The sequence below is a fragment of the Mesoplodon bidens genome, assembly GCF_964165515.1.
Source record: "Mesoplodon bidens genome assembly, chromosome: X".
NCBI classification, from domain to species: domain Eukaryota; kingdom Metazoa; phylum Chordata; class Mammalia; order Artiodactyla; family Ziphiidae; genus Mesoplodon; species Mesoplodon bidens.
Genome location: NC_138163.1, coordinates 120,840,349 through 120,854,038, shown reverse-complemented (window position 1 = coordinate 120,854,038; position 13,690 = coordinate 120,840,349). Strand labels below are relative to the sequence as shown.

Below are 13,690 nucleotides of genomic sequence, written 5' to 3'. Positions count from 1 at the left end.
TAATTCCAGGTTTTTTGGTCCATACATAAGATTAGTTTCAGAATTGCAAAAACATTTTTTCAAATACTTGAGGATTTTCATGGTAAAAGAAGGCATGTTTTATTCAACTAGCAAAAACTAAGAAACAGTCTTAGATGCAGGCAGAGAACAGTAAATTTTCATTTATCAAAAATTATAAAATCTCTCCACCTGTCTCTGTTAGTCATAGAAAAGTTCACCTATAAATGCTTCAAAATATAAAGACAGTCATTACATGAATACAAATTATTTTTGTGAAAAATGCATTTTGCTAATCCTCATCCATTCCTTTGGGGCCAATATCCTTCCAATCTGTCATCATGCATATCCTTATCTTAAAGGCAATTTCCTTGAACATGAGAATTAACACTTACCAAATGTCAATGAAATAATGTCCTGAAAACACCCATCTCAGAAAATAGTTTTAGGCACTTTATTGTGTGTGATGTGTTTGTCACACTTTAAGAGAGCAACGAGACTTAACACAATCACAGTCACTTGAATACAGCAAAAGCCTTGAAACCAAGTTGACTTGCTTTCTTGAGTAAAACAAAATGGAGTCTTAGAGGGATTAACTTTACAACATCAGAGTTCTAATGGTTAAAACAGCTCATGTTTTTCTTTAAATTTAGTTCTTTTAATAAAAAAAGAAGGTTCTAACCACAGTTGGATGAGGTTAACTCACTCTTGGCCATATTAAGATGGCTCAGGGCTTCCCTGGTGGCGCAGTGGTTGAGAGTCCACCTGCCGATGCAGGGGACACGGGTTCGTGCCCCGGTCCGGGAGGATCCCACATGCCACGGAGCGGCTGGGCCCGTGAGCCATGGCCGCTGAGCCTGTGCGTCCGGAGCCTGTGCTCCGCAACAGGAGAGGCCACAACAGTGAGAGGCCCACGTACCGCAAAAAAAAAAAAAAAAAAAAAAAAAGGCTCAGTCTTGTAAAAGTTTATAGTTTGCAGTGTGCTTTCATATATATATTAAAGCATGTAGTCTCCCCCAAAAGCCTGTATTGTTTTGCTGAGACTAAGTGAGGTTAAGTGACCTGTGCAGCCACACAGCCAGTCAGTGGCTGTACCAAGACTCCCATTTATGCCACTCAGCCCTAGGTGTTTGCCACCTAAATCCAGCTCCTTAAGTCACCTCGGTGAGAAAAAAAGAAATCACTGTAGCAAACAAGACCTGTAAGATTCACTTCATGACCCCTTAGTTTACAGTTTACTACAAGATTTCACTACCACAAAAAATCTAGATTTTATTACAAGCATATCTAATCTGTATTTAGACAAGCTTTGGACCAAGATTTAAGAGATATTCCACCCCAATGAGATAACTTCGTTGAAGTATCAGCCACAATCACAACTCAGTTCTAGAAGATTTCCATCCTTTCAATAAAATCTCTTGGCCATTTACACGTATTCCCTTCACTTCCCTCACCTCCATGCCTAAGCAACTACTAGTCTACTTTCTGTCTACAGATTTACCTTTTCTGGACATTTCATATAAATAGAATTATATAATAATGTTGCCTCTTGTGTCTAGCTTCTTTCACTTAGAATAATGTTTGAGCTTTATCCATGTTTCAGCACGCATCAGGAGCTTGTTCCAGTTTATTGCTGAATAGTATGCCATTGTATCAATTTACCTCATTTAACTAATCACCAGTTGGTGAACACTTGCGTTGCTTCCACTATTTCACAACCCATTTTTACTGCAGTTTGGTAGCATATGGTTCACATTCTATGTCGTCTTCTCTAAAACTCCAACTTCCTAAACAGCTGAGTATGCCTGTAAGACGTCAGATCTGATGCCTCAGCTCCCTCTGCTATCTGTGACCCTCCTCACCCCCCAGTCCAATGGGGTATAACGAAGCCAGCTTTTAAGGACCATAAAGGCCATTATATGACTATCACCTTGGTTTTTCATAATCAACTATGAACAGGGTCATTTAAGGCATTTCTCTAACCTCTAAAGCTGTGGTTATGATCACGCAACTCACTTTTACTAAAAGGCACTGAATTGTGCACTTAAAATGGGTAAATTTTACGGTATATAAATGACCTCGATGAATTTAAAAATGAAGGTTAGGGACAGCAAATGACAAACCTAGGGTATAGAAACCTAAAAAAGGTTCAAGATGTCAACCTGAACAGTCACCCCCCTCCAAGGCCCAGAGAAAATCCTGAATGAGTCCGTTAGGAGTTCATTAGTTGCAGGGTAATCTTGCTGGCATAAACCCAGTATCTGCTGAGCTCTGGACACTCACATGCCAAGCTTCAGCCTCTCCCACATTGGCCAAATCCACACAACTGGAGTAAAAGGGCAACAGCATACAAGGTGAAGAGAACAAGCTTTTAACTCTATCAGAACTACTTTCAAGTTTTGCATTTGCTACTTTTTAAGCAAAATAAGTTACCCAAAGTTTAGGGCAGATTTAACTAGTGAAAATATAAGATAACCAGTTACATTTGAATTTCAGATAAATAATTTGTATATATCTGTCACATGCAGTATTTGAGGCATACTTATACTGGAACACACTTGATACATTCTTACCGAAAATTTATTGAAGTTGTTTGTCATTTATCTGAAATGTAAATATAACCAGGTATCCTGTATTTTATCTAGCAACACTGAAATTTACATATCCCCTTAGTAATACGAGATTATTAATAAAGCAAATTATAGGAATGTGAGGTTAAATACATTAGCAAGTGACCTCTAAGAATTAGCTTGTCATATAATGGTGCTTCTACTTGACTACCTCTTTAGATGTTCAATCATCCTCCGAGTGTGGAGGCTCATCCTGAACAACAGCTGGCTTTGATGGGATGTAAACAAATGATTCAAGTCTTGGTAACCTCATCTCCTAACAGCTGAAGTCTTGTAACCCTACCACAAACCACTGGTGTACAACAGCTAGTCATTCATGATAGACTAAGTCCTAGGCATTTCACAATAGGTAGTTCCTGTCGAGACAGAGGATCTAGTCTGGTATGGGGGGGGGGAAGTACTTAGAAACATGGAACATGAATTTAAAAACAGGTAAACACAAGGATCACAGCATAGAGAAATGAAGGAAGCAGTCTTTAGATACTGAGTACAGTTCTAAAACCAGAACCCTCCCCCTGGAGTCTTCGATGCCACCTCCCATTTATACTTCCACTGTTCTGTAATCACTTCCCTTCATGGTGACACCAGGCCAAGTCAAACCCACATATGCCAGGTTTTAGACGCTATAACTGAACCATCGCTCCCAGGCTGTGGAGTAGCAACAATGCAAGGCTATATTCATTCACCTGCCCTGACAGGAACAGCTTCAGTCAAGGCATCAGATCATTCAATACATTTTTTAACTTTGATTCTAAGAGCAACAAAAAGTGTAGTCAACATAGATGAAAAGACAGAGGACCCCAATCCTATTACCTGATAACAACCTATAAGAAAAAGAAAAAAATGCTTCATGTGTTTTTATAAAGCTAGGATCATGCTCTACTTTTCTATCTTCCTTTTTTGCAATAACATTATTTCCCCAAAATATTTTCAAAATATGATTCTTAATGAGTACCCAGTACTCCATAGAATACTAGAGTAACTGTTCTATTTGTTCGTTGCTCATTTCTTATCATCTAGAATAAAATTAGTTATGTACTACTTTTATTGGCATTAACATAATTTTCCTTATGACAAGTTCCTGGAAAGGGAGTAGATAGGATAACTGCCAGATTTCTTTCTAGATAAGTTATACTAATTTATATTCCCATTAGTACTCAGGATACATAGGAGGCCTACTTTTCTACATCCTACATCTCCCTGCCATAAGACTTCTTCAAATTTTTAAGGGAAAAAATCGTTTATGGTTATTTGAAACCGTAAGATAACTGATTTCTCTTTATACCTGCCCCCAGAATAGTCTCGGTCTTCACAGACTAGCTGAGAGGAGGAACCACAGGAGGGACCACTATGACTTTAAAAGTATGAGGCAAATGTCTGCTCTCCATCATCTGGTGGCCTATAGAGCTCTGTGAACAAACAAAACTTATGTAACACTTATTACTGGACTTATTCTCTGGAGTCGAAAGTAGACATATAGTCGAGTCTGAGAGTAAGGCCAACTATGTGTGCTCAGATACTGGAACTCCAAGAATCTATCACCAGATGGCCCATTCACACTAGGCTCTGTCCATCAGAGGATGGGCTATGGTAAACAAGCAGCATGGAGCTCAGAGAAGTTCGAGCCTAAGAGGTTTAGTGAATGAAAAGAGTCAAAATCCATAGTTTGGTCGGAGAAGAAACTAGCTTGAGGTGGAGCATTTGGGGGGTTTTGTTTGAGGAGCAAAGCAGCAGGCCTATTTCAGTCTCCAACTAATTCACTGTATATGACCAGTCAGCTACAGACAGACATAGATTTGTTTGAAGGGCAAGATAAAGAACTTTCTAGCATGACAAGGAACAGGTGATTTTAGTTAGTGAAGACTTGTTTAAAAAGTCCTTAGAACCAAAATAAATTTAAGACATGAATCGTAGGTCCTAACAATTAGAGGAGGACTTGGAACAGGATAAAGTAAACCTTCTTTAGAAAGTAGTATCAACTACTTAGATGATGTCTGAGCTTTTGGAATAAGTGGAATTCAATACCAAAACACAGGGATACAGTAGCTCAGAAGTCTAAGGAAGACAGTAAATGCTGTAAAACACCTTATGGTTGATTCAGGATGCCTTTGGGAAGGGTATAGCTATCACATGTAGTTACATAGTATTCTCTAGCAAGGCTGGCTCAAGGCGACGGAAGTCTTTCAAGATCAGATAGGCAATTCTGTAGATCCCCCAGCACCCAGTTACGTGGCATCGAGACAGTCAGAACATACAGATCCTGGTGGCCCTAGCCAGTTAGTGGTTCTGCCTGGCAGAGAAGAGTTTTAAGTACATACTTTTCTAAACTTAGAGTCCTGGCCTCTCCCGGTCTCAAGTATTCAGTCCTTTTTTGGGGGGGGGGGATTTTATTTTGAAAACTTCTCTACACTTCGTAAATTGAGTTACACGCACAAAAAAAGAAAAAAAATGCAGACCATAAGAACAGATTCTGGTCATTAAAAACATTTAGAGTTGTAAAAAGTATTATCACTTGGCCACTGATTTAATAAATGTATAATATGACCCACTTATGCTGACATTTGTGGGGTTTGGTGTTAGAGTCCTTAAGGATTAGTAAGGAAGTGTTCAAATCTTGAGCTAGTAACTTGTGAAGAGTTATTGGGCTTTAACGTGTCTCTGCTGCGTATTGTGGAGATTTCCATATTATTTAACAGTCTTTACACAGAAATGTGAAAATATTTAATCTTCTTCCCTTTTCAGGCTACAGGGCCCCAGAGCAGCACAGACAATGCAACAGGAGTAAAGAGAGCAACATTTGCTTTTTAATGTATCTTTCATCCAGTTGAAGTTTGTATCTTGCTTTCTCTTTACCCCTTACCTCCCTTTTAAGTGTTTTGGAAGAATGAGTCAACATTATCTCTGGAGAAAAGTAGCAGTGGCTAGAATTTAGACTCACAGCAATTCACTAGATTTACTCATTGTTGTTCAACGGGTGGTGTTCACTCTTCACTTTCCTATGCTTAAATTAGTGTCATAGATTTGTATTAATACCATATGCCATCAGTATCCATGGGTTAAATTATTTCATTTTAATGTAACTGTTAGCAGAAAAAGCGGAGTGAAAGAGCACCCAAAATAGAATATACATATCTAGACCCATTTCTGCACAAAGCTTGGAGCAGAACCCTCAGTTCTATTTTAATGTTCATTAAAATATCTGTTGTTGAATCACTACCTGTTGCTTAAAACATAAGCAAAGCCAAGCTGGGGAATTGGATCAAAAGCCTCTGAAACAATAGAAATCCATACTGATAAATGGTTATCAATAGCCAATAAGCTCAATTGTTCATTCCTTGCTCAATTTGCCAGAGTCTGGAAGTCAAAATAGGGCCTTTACAGGCCAAATTCAACCTAAAGAGGTATTTAAAACATCTGACAACTTTTCAAAATACTTATGTCACGCTATGGGGTGGGGAAGGAATCTCCCAGTTTTGACTTCTGAAAATCTGGCAGCTCCAGGCTACACTCTTACAGGCCACCAGTCTTCTGGGGCTCCTGACTGCTGTCCTGTCTAGACACAGCACATGCTCTCCCAATGACCAGAGTCCTCACTCCTTCCCCACTTCCCTTATTTATGTATCAGTTGCTCACCACTGTAGGTATTTCAACTAGCTCCCCACTGTCCTAGGCAGACAGGGCCTCAGGCTTCCTGCTTCTTCCATACAAAGTGCCCCTTAGCCCTAAACAGCCCCTGACCAAGACAGTGAGGCTAAACAATACCTTAAGCCTGAGATTTACAAACCACCAGCAAACAGATCACCCTGCACCCCATCTCCTACCTGTCTGGCTGAGACAAGAAGTCTAACTCCCAGGCTTAGGATTAGACCCAGATGTATGGAGAAAAAAAGGGGCCAGAAAGGTGAGGAAACCAGTCCAAGGTCACACAGCCATTCAAAAAGCTGGGTTTATCTAGGACCCAGGTTTTTTGCTTTGGGACTCTACTCAGGACCAAGAGGCAGTGAGGAATCTTCCCAAAGGATATTAGAGCAGCTGCTGTGAGGATTCATGGCTTAGATTTAGGGAGAATATTTGCCCCACCATGGAATATTCTGTAGCCTTTAAACCCATCTCACCAGTGACATCTCACTGGTGTACAGCAGGCTCTACAACAAGGTGACGAAGCCAGCTGGGAGGGAAAAAAAGTCTACGAGACTCAAGTTTAACATTTGTCACTTTTGTTTTTGTTTTCTACTCTGGTTTCCAACAAAGGGATTCAAGACTTGAGCAACAAATCAAGCAAACATCTGGTGGCTGGGTTGTCTAGCTTTCACCCAGCCCCCAGGATGTTAAAAGGAGAGACTCCTAAGCTGGGCATAAAGAAGCCTCTTTATTTTCCATGATCAAAACTGCCTTAGCCAGAAAGGCATCCAAGCCATGAGGCCTTCAGAGTAAGGGATAAATCCACTCTAGGCTGACAGGAGGGTCACCTTGGCCATTTCTTCCTTTACCTTAGGGAAGCTAGGTTAAGGGAAAAGGAAAGGTGACCAATTTTGACTGACAGAGTGTCACTAAGTGTGGGAGGATAATCACACTACAGAAAATGATGTAATGGAAGCAGCCTACTGCTGTTACTCAAACTGGGTCCACAGACCAACACAGTATCACCTGGGAGCTTGCTGGAAATGCACATTTTCAGACTCTACTCCAGATCCACACAATCTGAGGATGGGGTCTTGGAGTTAAGTTCAACAAGCCCTTCAGATGATACTTATGCACAACTTGAATGAGAAGCACTAACCAAACATCTCAATAGCAGCCACAGTAAAACACATAGGACTCCAGGAGACCTGAAAGACCCCCATCTGGTCCCTGGGTGGCATCTGGTCTTCTTCCATTGGCACAGGGTTCTGGTACTCACATAAGCAAGGCAAGTTCACTAGCAAAATAGATAGCATACAGAAAGAGCCTACTCATGAAAAAGCATGTTATACATCTAAGAATTATTAAAAAAAAAAAAAACCAACACTTCAGTCTGCTTTCAGACTGAAACCTTCACCTGTAGGATCTTGGTTCAGAAAGGGATTAACTGTCCCTTTCAGTCCAGATGCTACTGAAATCTTGAGATTCTGTAACAGGTCCTTCCAAGGTTTAAGAGCAGGGATGAGACTCAACTTTGACTTTTAGCCTTAGTCCATCTCCCTCATCACCATGGCTCAAGCTCACTGATTGCCTCAAGACCTGAGTGTATATGGTAGGCTGCACTTGAATTTATGTAAGTCTACAAGTAGCCATACTTACATAGGCTACATACAATCATGAAAATTATACTCATTAATCAAACACAGGGAACTCCCATTAAAGTCCCTATTGTACTAGAAACACCTGAAGAATTTGAATTGCCATTAACTGCAGAGTTATCTAATTTCAATTCTTCTATTTCCAGAAGAGACTGAGGCCCACAGTAATATACCTACTTACCAAAAGACACAGAACTCAACAGCAGCCTAAGTGTAGAATCTAGCCTTCCTGACTACAAGTGCCCCACACTTCTCAGTGACTTTTTTTAGTGCAGCCAATTGGCTTGAACCAATACAATCACCTTCTCCAATAAATCTAACTATAAGCACCTGTGTTTTGAGCACACATGCTCCACTCTGCCCAGATCCTGGCCAACCAAGAAGTATACTAGATACACAATCCTCCAACCAATCAGGTCAGAATTAGCCTTGTTGCTCTAACCTTGGGAATTCAAAGAACCTGAACAGCCCTGAGGTCTATGTGCCTGTAATTATAAAAAAAATATTAGCAACTACCATTTAATTAAGCATCTACTATTTGAATCCCTCTATAAGACCCTTTACATGCACTCTCATTTGACTAGGAGGACCATCTGAGGTTAGTTAAGTTAATTAAGGTCACACAACTAGGAACAGGCAGGCCTGTGATCCCGACTCAGGTTAGATTCTAGAACCCACCGTTCTTTCTACTGCCCTGCTTATGAAGAAGGGCCTTTCCACCTGGGTCTCCAAGCTGATATTCAAGTTTCTTCCCTTTGGGGCTGGAGCCCTCACCTTGAACCTAGGCAGCCTTGACTGGGGCCCTGACATCATATGTGTCTTAACAGCCCACTCCCTGCAAAGGCAGGACCTGACTTCTGGACTTTGAGTCACTGGCTGGAGTCCTGCTCCTAGAGGGATGGGCATCTGGCAATAAGGCCGGTCACTTGTCACTGTCCAGACCACAGCTGCTGGCTCCATCTACTACACAAACCCTGGGGTAGAGTTAGTTCACCCAGCCTGATCCACTTTCAACACTTCGCCCATGGTTACCTACTATGGGCAAGCATTACCTTAAGCACCTGAAATACAGTGTTGCGGTACTCATTCACCCTGGACTTAGCCTGCCTCTCATCCACGACCACATAAGATCCTGACAAAAAGCATGCTGAAAAGAGATCAGATTTGGTATTACCAGAGGCAGGGGTTTGGGGGAAGGGAGATTGAATGAGGGTGGCCAAAAGGTACCAACTTCCAGTTATAATATAAATAAGTACTAGGGATGCAATGGACAATATCATAAATTTAATTAACACTGCCGTATGACATATATAAAAGTTTTTAAGAGATTAAATCCTAAGAGTTCTCATCACAAGGAAAAAAATTATATATTCTATTTCTTTAAGTTTTTATCTATATGCGACGATGGATGAACATTCATTAAACTTATTGTGGTAAGCATTTCATGATGTATATGTAAGTCAAATAATTATGCTGTACACCTTAAACTTATACAGTGCTGTATGTCAATCATATCTCAATAAAACTGGAAAAAGCCTACTCAATAAGTATTTCTTTGGTAGGGGGACATAGTTGGAAAGGCCTTGCCAAAGAGATAGCTCAAGAAACAACAAATCTCAAACATACACAGCGAGTTTCTGGGTGCCTGCAGGATCATGGCTTGTTCATCATACTGCATATCGTCAGAAGGAAACAACCAACACAGGTTTACAGTAATTACATTAGTAACGATAAGAAGTTGAAAAACAAATGACATAGCTAAGACTGTGAGGCACGTTGTCAGGTGGTTAGCAGTTCATCCTATAGGAGCTATACCACAGATCAGTTCTTTCCTATGTGCACAGGAATCACCTGCGGCTCTTGTTAAAAATGTGGATTCTACCCCACTCCTGAGCATATATCCACAAAGATGAAAACTAATTCCAAAAGATACATGCACCCCAATGTTCACAGCAGAACCATTTTAATAGCCAAGGCATGGAAGCAACCTAAATGCCCATCAACAGACAACTGGTTTAAGAAGGAAGCATTACTCAGCCATAAAAAAAGAACGAAATATTGCCATTTGCACCAACAAGGATGGACGTAGAGATTATCATACTAAGTGAAGGCAGAACAAAGAAAGAAATACTATATATCATTTGTATGTGCAATCTAAAAAATACAAATTAATCTATAAACAAAACAGACTCACAGACACAGAAAACAAACTTATGGTTACCAACGGGGAAAGGGAGGAGAGGGAGGGAATAACTAAGAATATGGGATTAACAGATACAAACTACTATATGTAAGATAGATTAGCAACAAGGACTTACAGCATAGTGCAGAGAACTATCTTCAGTATCTTGTAATAACGTATAAGGGAAAAGAACCTGAAAAATAAATACATATGTATAATTGAATCACTTTGCTGTACACCTGAAACGAACACAATATTGTAAATCAACCATATTTCAATAAAGTAAATGTGGATTCTAATTCAGTAGGTCTGAGGCAGTGCCTGACGCTCTGCATTTCTAACAAGTTCCTCTAACGTGCTAACACAGCTGATCCTCAGACTGCGCTTTAAGTAGTGAGCCCACAGACCTCACTGACCCAAGTTTAAAACAGAGAAAAAATATTTTACTTCCTTTGATTTAAGTTATGTAAGTAGATGGCACTAGAACCTTACAGCCAAGTTGCATGACCTTACCATAAAAGTAATCATTTACATAGGAAAAAAAAAAAAAACAAGCCAGCATTGAGTCTCAGGGTGTGAGGGAGAAGGAGGTTGAGGGGTTTGGAAACACATATAGAAATCAAAGGGGGGAAAAATAAGCCACAATCACATAAACAGCAACAAAGTCGTTCACTTGAATAAATATTCAGTGTTTAAAAAAGCAGAGAATAAGGTACCTGCTAAAGTCAGGCCCAGCTCACACTAAGGAATGCCAGATAAGAACTAACCAGGCCTGGGACACCAGCTCACCGGCAAAGAGCAAGCAAATCTCAAAGTCTTAACAACGGGAAGAAATCAGTGCAGGCAAACCAACGCCAGGGTAAGAATAGGATCACAAATATAGATCTAGGCAAACCGATAGATGCCCGTAAGTGGGAAAGAAACAGCTTCTGATCTTCAGCTTCCAAAAGGAACTAAGCCAGGGAAATCCAAGTACCTTAGTCCCACAGGAAATAGTGTGTCCAGCAAGGAATCCAGGAAGGGATAAAGCATGGGAGCTAGAACACTGAGCAAAGGCCCAAGCGTACGTGGCACCTTGAATCAGCCGTGAAGATGCGTGGCTCTGAGCCAACGAAAGGCCTTTTATGCCTTCCTGAGTGTGGGGGCGGAATCAACGAGTTAAGTGAGTTAAGTGGATGCAGCTGTGAAAACTGTCAACTACTGCTAGGCGTGTTAGCAGAGCAGTGAGCCTCAAAGTGTAGGTCCCCTATCAGTATTATCAGCATCACCTGGGAGCCTGTTAAGAAAAGTACATTCTCAGCCCCACTCCAAAACTACCGAATAAGAATCTCTGTGGGTGGAGCCCAGCAGTCCGTGTTTTAGCAAGTCCTCTAGGTGATTATGATGCATGCTTAAGTTTGGGAAACATTATGGTAGAGTCTATGGAAAGCATAAGTGGAAAGACAAGGCCAGGTGTGACAAAGGAAAGTCATTATAAGCAGCCCTAATAAGGGTGCTTTTATGAAGCTCAAGGCTAAAGCCAGTTTACAGGGGGGAGAAAACCCAGTAGAGAGAATGTGAAAGAATAATTAATAAAACCTGCTCAGAGATCAACAAAGTTGGGCAATGAAGTTCAGTGGGAGAGTTTTATCAATGTTGAAGAATCATCCGACCATGTGTATAATACTCATATTTAACTCTGATTAACGACAGACATTGTGAGTGTCAAGAGGGATCAACTCCTAATGTGTCTGAAAATTTGCTCTTGCTGTATTTTCAAGAGACTCACCTAAAAGAAGTGCTTTCTGGTGCCAACTGCTTGTGAAGGTATCTTCTGAGAGGGGGGAAAACAGACTTGAGAAAAACCAACATGGTGGTAATGTGAGCTCTTTGACAAAAATATTGAGAAAGAATTTTGTTTTAAATATGGACACAGGTGTCAGACAAAAGCCAAAAACATGTGGAGGTTTTGTGTGTGTGTGTGTGTGTGGTACGTGGGCCTGTCACTGTTGTGGCCTCTCCCGTTGCGGAACACAGGCTCCGGACGCGCAGGCTCAGCGGCCATGGCTCACGGGCCCAGCCGCTCCGTGGCATGTGGGATCTTCCTGGACCAGGGCACGAACCCATGTCCCCTGCATCGGCAGGCGGACTCTCAACCACTGTGCCACCAGGGAAGCCCCATGTGGAGGTGTTTAATTATACTGATTGATTCACAAAACACGTGTTGAACATCTACCCTATTCAGACACTAAGGATGCAAGACCGAATAAAATACCTCTTTCAAAATATTGCAGTAGGGGGATCTCCCTGGCAGTCCAGTGGTTAGGACTTCTCGCTTCCACTGCAGGGGGCGCGGGTTCGATCCCTGGTCAGGGAACTAAGATCCCCCATGTTGTGCAGCACAGAAAAGAAAAACAACTCACAAAATACTTGCAGTATGGTGATAAGGGCGGGGTGGAGGAGACAACAATAAATTAACCGTTGATAGAGCTGCAGTAGAGGTTCACCCAAGGAGCTGTGGGAGCATAGAGCTTCTCCAGAAAGCATCAAAGAGCTCTTTTCAAAAGAGAGCATCTGGGCTTCCCTGGTGGCACAGTGGTTGACAGTCCACCTGCCGATGCAGGGGACACGGGTTCGTGCCCAGGTCCAGGAAGATCCCACATGCCGCGGAGTGGCTGGGCCCGTGAGCCATGGCTGCTGAGCCTGCGCGTCCAGAGCCTGTGCTCCGCAACGGGAGAGGCCACAACAGTGAGAGGCCCGTGTACCGCAAAAAAAAAAAAAAAAAAAGAGAGAGAGAGCATCGCTTAGTTTGACTCTGAAGAACAACAAACTGAAAGAGCATCCTAGCAGAGGGAACGATGTGTGGGAATATGTGGAGGCTTGCACCGGGTGGGGGAGAGGACACGAAGCTAGAGAACTGACCCTGGGCGCCATCCAGGTAATACTGGCGAGCCAGGGAGGACCAAGAAGGGACGTGCCCATCAGAAAGACCACTCTCCCGCAGTCATACGGTGAGTGGATTCAAGAGAGGGCCAGAAAGGAGGCTGGCAAGATCAGTCAGGAAAAGACAGTCACAATTCAAATGATGGACTAGGACATTAGAGCTCAGAAATGCAGAAATTATGCAGTTCAAAGGGATGATGAGGCCCAGGATATGACAAAGCTGAGACACACTGACGTGCCAGGATCAATTGGGGGATGGGCCCTAGCAATTTGTAACCGACATTAGCAACAAGTTGGCGATCAATTTCATTATTTTTGTGAACTGGAGATGATTCAAGGCTCTCCCTGCAATAATGTCAGTTTAACATTTCAATCTGCTCTCTGGAGTGGGAGAAGAAGGGCTCAAGGGAGCCCACAATAACTGCTGAACACCTTCTCTGAGCAACACATTTGAGCACACAGCAGTGACAGGATGGGAATGGGTGCCCTCCCTCCTGGAGCTCACCAGATGCTGGTGGGGGGGGCAGGTTATATACCTCACAGGCCAGGAATGGAGTTCGCATCCCCTGCAGGCCATCTTACCTATGTTCCATCCAGCACATCGCTGAGGGGAAGGAAAGGCAGGCAGGCCACAGCCGTCTTCTCTTCCCTCTGATCTCAAGTGGGAGAACTCTGGCAGA

General features: G+C 42.1%; 1 protein-coding gene across 1 annotated transcript in view; it reads right to left on the bottom strand.

The window, feature by feature from the left end:
• LOC308608555 (uncharacterized protein) overlaps positions 1 to 13,690 on the bottom strand; it is a 934,308-nt gene that overhangs the window by 608,212 nt on the left and 312,406 nt on the right. The window contains exon 7 of the mRNA XM_081221773.1: positions 10,225 to 10,281. Coding sequence (XP_081077899.1) covers positions 10,225 to 10,281 — 57 coding nt within the window. The remainder of the gene's footprint in view (positions 1 to 10,224; positions 10,282 to 13,690) is intronic.